At 29.6% G+C, this 6353-nt stretch overlaps 1 protein-coding gene across 1 annotated transcript; it reads left to right on the forward strand.

The window, feature by feature from the left end:
• The first annotated feature begins 338 nt into the window (after positions 1-338).
• LOC111616385 (sulfotransferase family cytosolic 1B member 1-like) lies at positions 339-2799 on the forward strand. The gene is made up of 2 exons (XM_023357798.1): positions 339-421; positions 1593-2799. Coding segments are annotated over exons 1-2 (966 nt in total). The 5' UTR covers positions 339-419; the 3' UTR covers positions 2557-2799.
• The last annotated feature ends 3554 nt before the right edge of the window (positions 2800-6353 follow it).

Here is a 6353-nt window from a genome sequence, read left to right on the forward strand (position 1 = left end):
CATGTATATACCCCGTACAGTACATTAAATTAAATAGCACTCACATAAATAACAGCATTATAAAATGTATCTTTTGTTTTCATATGGAGACTTTACGAGATTTTCCTATAATTAAACACAAAAATTTAATAAATAAATAAACAAATATTTAATTATACTAATTATTATACAGTACTGAATTAAATATTAATTTAAATTATTACGTATAAGAGAAAAATTCAGTTGCTATCTAATCAAAATTAAATAATTTAAAATTTCTGTACATTGACATTCAATAAACAATGTAATCATTATTTAGTACATATGATAAATAAAAATTCCTTTATCGGATTTCGTAATTTAGCTGTTTTTTAGATATTTACACGAGATATATTGAACTAAGAAACAATCATTTACCAATATTTACTCGTCATAACATCATGTAAGTTAACTCTTTATTTATAATTTGAAAATATATATAAAGTAATAATTTATAGACTATAATATCATAAGAAGTGTTTTTTTATATCCTTTCTATTGTTATAATTATATTTTATATAGATTTATAAATGTATAGAACTTCTATACAATTATAAATCTATATAAAATATAATTGTGTAAAAATTTCTAATAGTCTTTATATCGATTTTAACTGTTAAGCGCGTTCTCGAATACGATAAAAAAACTAGGAGTAAAAGTTTATATAAATACAGTGGAAACTCGATTATCCGAACTTGATGGGATCAAGGGTCTTTATGATAATTCAGAAATTTGTTTGTTTGTTTTGGGTGCATTTAAATTATAATTACTGTAATTCAATTACTGCATTTTCAAGTTAATAAGTTTACTTAAAACATAACGTAATGTAACGTGTATGATCTAGTTTCGCGGCGCTACAATCGACAAATGACTAGAGAGCCTGCACATACAGATAGGCTGTGTTAAAGATAACGTCGTGATTTCTAATTACATAGAGAGTTAGTCTCTGTGTGGTATGTTACTTCCCAATTAAACTTATTTCGGATAATCGAGTTTCTTTCTATTGTACGTTTTTTTAAATAGATCACATTTAGATAATGCTAAGAATTTACACCTGCTGACTCATTTATTTGATTTTTGATACATGAGATAGATGTATTTATAGTTATTGATAAATCTGAGAAAAATCACGTTAAAATTTGTTTTGTAAATTAATGCAGCAAAACATATCTAAACTCACAGTCTCTTGAGACGTTTTAGTTTCTTTGTTTAGTTTTCAATGGATTTTTTGGTACCGATCAAGATAAAATTCAAGAATTGTTAGAAAGAAATTTATTATACATTAAAATTAATTTTGACGTATTAATTATTAATAATAGAATTCTAAATGATTAATTTATTTAATAAAATATTTTATTGAATTATTATTATTATTATTATATGGTTATCTACTATTCGTGTACTGTACTTTGGATTCAGGAAGTAATATATTCAGTCTCCTTTGCTGAAAGATAGCCTTGAATCTACGAACTTGATAACTTAGATAACATTAGATATATATACAATAGCCTTTATTAATATAATAATTACTGCTGCATAATGTAATTTTTCGTGTTTTTAAAATACTTTGACAGGGAAAATTCGGTCAAAGATGCGGAAGAACGAAAAAAACCATTGTATATGAACTGCGAAGGTGTAATAGTGCCAGCGGTGTTATCCGAAGAGGCCGTTCGATCAGCAATACATTACAGTCATCGTCCAGGCGATCTTTTCATTACAACTTATCCGAAATGTGGTACCACGTGGATGCAACATATCGTTATGTTAATTTTACAAGACGGAAAACCCATAAATGATCCATTGGAGTTTTTTTTAAGAAGTCCATCGATAGAAATGTGTGGAGCAGATGCTATTGATCTCATGCCCGGTCCGGGAGTTATTAAAACACATCTTCCTGTGGAAAAAATGAAAATGAATCCAAAAGCGAAGTACATCTTTGTTGCTCGAAATCCTAAGGATTGTTGCGTTTCGTTATATTATCACACTAAGAATCTTCTGTTTTATAAGTTTGAAGATGGTACTTTTGATGAATTTTTTCAATTATTTATCGAAGGAAATGTAGATTACGGCGATTACTTCGATCATTTGCTTCCTTGGTATAATAGGAGACACGATGACAATATATATTTTACCACTTTTGAGAGAATTAAAAAGAATACTAAAGAAGAAGTCTTAAACATTGCAGCATTTATTGATAAAAAGCACAGAGAAAAATTAGAGAATGATCCGAAATTACTCGACGATATTTTATATTACAGCAGCTTAGATTACATGAAAACTCATTCGAATTATAAATGCTTCGTACAAAAACTTTCAGAACACATCAAACAAGGGAAGCCTATTTCGTCGGGATTAAAGGCTTTCTATACAAATTTGCACGACGAAAGCGGGAACAAAAGCATGAAAGGAGAATTTATTAGAAAAGGAAGTATTGGAGATTGGAAAAATCATTTCACTCCCGAACAAGAAAGAATATTTCAAGAAAAAATAAAAATGAAAACACGTAATAGCGACGTCATGGATCTGTGGAAGGAATGAGAATGCAGGAAAACATATTAAGCTATTCAAAAATATTGCTTTTTTTTTTAAATTAAATGCTTTGCTAATGGAATAAATTCCTCTATACTGTACATGAAAATTTTGAATAGACAATGAATTTAGTTTTTCTCTGATAATATTTTAGTAATATGGAATGCTACATATATAAATTAATAATACATTGATCCAACAGCATATTATTTACTGTAAAAAAATTATTTGGTAAATAAAGAACGTGTCGAATAGGTATAAGAGTAGGCTTTTTATTACCACGTCGATCATTGTGCATCATCTCTTATGAAAATTAAAAACTTTACAATAAAAATTATTTTAGATAAAACACTTATTTCCTTTCTAATAAAGGTGCATTGTGTTTCTGTTTTCAGAGTTTATTATTATTTAACATATTTTAATTAAGAAGAATCTCCGCATGCATTATATACCGTGCTACTCTGATTTACGAGCATACTTCGCTATTAAAAATCCTCTAAACTAAGACGAAGTTATTTGTTATATCATAAAAATAACAATACTGAATAATAACAAATTAAAATATTTAAAATAAATTCTTCGAATCGAATTAAAACAATTAGAAAACGTGATAAACAAGAAATAACTGACAATAGTAATATAATATGATTATGAATATTCGTTTCATTCTAATTATTTTATAAGATTTATCATTCATTGTTTATACTTTTTTTTATAAGTATATAATAATATAAGTCGAATATTTATTTAATTATTGTTTAATTCGTGTCGCCATCTGTTATTTAATAATCAAAATAAAAATCATATTATAAAAATTTAAGGTAGGTTTATATTTACTCTAAAATTATCTGAAGAATTATTCCTACGTCTAGTGTGTTCCTACCTATACAGCAGAGGTGCCCAAAATTCTTAAGTAGGCGGGTTACAAATATTTTTGTATATTCCATACATACAAAAGTTAAGCGTATTTTTACCATCTGTAAGTGATGTATCAAATATATTTGTGGGCCGAATTAACTTGTGGGATACCACAAATTTAGAGTATTAAAATCGCTAGATAAAAGTCGGATCATAGAATAACATGGTTTCTATATTACTGTAAAGCGATTAGAATTTCCGATGGTAGAACGAGACACTACTTCTTGGAACTCGATGTTTGTTTGTTTAGTTAAGTTACGGCAATGCGACACTTGGGCGATCTGCCTAGGGAGAATGCCTTCCGGGAGGTGTTTTTAAGGGTAACTGGCCTCTATTTAGGCGTTACTAGCCCGTCCTGGGAGGCGCGAACCCGCGACCGAAGTTTCAGGGTTCAGAGAACGAAACTGCTTGGTCACTGGTGGTACTTGGTTTTCGAATTGTGGAAGAATAAGTCCGAGGAATACCTAGAAAAGGAGAACTCTGGATAACTTTTTAGAATTGAATGCTTCTAAACTTTTACATTCGAATACACACCATTTTTGGCTGAAATCGCTTTGGATTAGTTAAAACCGAGTATTGAAATATTTCTTATGTAATAATAGTGATTATACTATAAAATCGAACGTAAATGAAGTGGCATTNGGGTTACAAATATTTTTGTATATTCCATACATACAAAAGTTAAGCGTATTTTTACCATCTGTAAGTGATGTATCAAATATATTTGTGGGCCGAATTAACTTGTGGGATACCACAAATTTAGAGTATTAAAATCGCTAGATAAAAGTCGGATCATAGAATAACATGGTTTCTATATTACTGTAAAGCGATTAGAATTTCCGATGGTAGAACGAGACACTACTTCTTGGAACTCGATGTTTGTTTGTTTAGTTAAGTTACGGCAATGCGACACTTGGGCGATCTGCCTAGGGAGAATGCCTTCCGGGAGGTGTTTTTAAGGGTAACTGGCCTCTATTTAGGCGTTACTAGCCCGTCCTGGGAGGCGCGAACCCGCGACCGAAGTTTCAGGGTTCAGAGAACGAAACTGCTTGGTCACTGGTGGTACTTGGTTTTCGAATTGTGGAAGAATAAGTCCGAGGAATACCTAGAAAAGGAGAACTCTGGATAACTTTTTAGAATTGAATGCTTCTAAACTTTTACATTCGAATACACACCATTTTTGGCTGAAATCGCTTTGGATTAGTTAAAACCGAGTATTGAAATATTTCTTATGTAATAATAGTGATTATACTATAAAATCGAACGTAAATGAAGTGGCATTTGTCTTACGTAAGCCTAGTTTAAAGTGGGAAAGAATACTAAAACTTGTTTTAAACGGAAACGTACAAAAACGGGAACAAATTTCATAGTGTGCGATTTCGATTAACATAGGTTTTACTGTATATTGATTGTTAAGATTTTCAATCAATTGATCTTAGTTGTTATCTGTTTAGTTTAGCTGGTTCATTAATTGTTATAGATAAAATGAAAAAATAATCTTTATATATAAAAAAACTATTTAAATTGTTTAACAATCTTTAATCTTGCAAATTTTGTTTCTGTTTCTACTATCGTTTATCTGATTTAATTTTTATAACAATTTAAGAATTTATTTGTAGATGACATTCCTGTTACTGAAACTTCTTTTTAAAGTGAAAATAAATTAGTACTATAACATTTTGAATAAATATTTAATAAAAATTTATAATTTTTGTTCTAGAATTTTACATGATAAACTTGGATTTGTAGATCAAAATAAAGACAACAAAATTTTTCATTTAGTACTTTAAAATACAAAATGTGAAAAACATTGTCTTGTGTTATTAAACGTTGTTATTTCATGTGCATAAAATTCAATTAGACTATTGTAGAACATACGACCCTCTACACGAACTTAGCTGTTTTCTCCGACAGATTGATTTCATATTCTTAATCCTTTTCATTACAATATCACATAATTCGTTGCTGTAACTTCTTTGCTTCACTAATGTTAAAATAATATTCAAGATGGTACACGTATGATTCATTAGTGTAACTTTCATTAGATTCTGAACTGTAATATTCATATGAAGTATTACCATAATAGTCATAATATTCATAACTACCACTTTCTTCGATTACTTTATTATTTATCTTTTCTATATCCTACATAAAAATTTAAAACGAAATTAATATATCTTATAAAGTGTAATTTAAAAAATACTTAGATCCATGTAAAAATGAAAACGAATTAAAAATTGTAAAGTAAATTTTATTAAAGATTCAGTATGGTCTGATTTTATGCGAGGTCGCGTAAGACGAAATTCTGCATAAATTTCTGCTTCACTCAAAAATATCAGATAATTGCATAGAGCAGTGTTTCCCAAACCTTTCCCGTTCTTCCCTTCCTTGTCCCTCTTGAGTCTTCTACACGCTCAAAGGGTCGGTGCGCCTATTTTGGGAATTACTGGTCTAAATCCTTAGACACTTATGTAACTATTAGCATCGGAACTCACACACCGCCTTTCAATTGTGGTTTCTGTTTTATTACAAGCGTCAAAGGCGTAAGTATTACTTTTACACAACACTTTTTCTGTTTTTTCGCCTTAGAATATTCTAGTTTCGTTTCATTTTAATATTTTTTCCTCGAAGATAGACTGTAGAAAACTGCTTTTAATTTCTAAACCATTACACTTCTTTCGCAATGAATTTTATGAATATTATATGAATAGTGGTCCGACGTTATATGAATAGGGGAGACCGGGGCAACTTCGGCATGCGGGGCAAGTTTGTCAAGCGCTTTTTTTGAAAAACAAATTAAAAGGAGACTTTGATTATAGGTTAGGCAGTTGAGTTTTATTGGTGGCTTGTTGAGTGTAGTGTTTTTATTGTTCTGCAACAAGCGTAGT

This window comes from Centruroides sculpturatus, unplaced genomic scaffold (assembly GCF_000671375.1).
Source record: "Centruroides sculpturatus isolate CEXI.00-Female unplaced genomic scaffold, Cexi_2.0 scaffold3278, whole genome shotgun sequence".
Taxonomy (NCBI): domain Eukaryota; kingdom Metazoa; phylum Arthropoda; class Arachnida; order Scorpiones; family Buthidae; genus Centruroides; species Centruroides sculpturatus.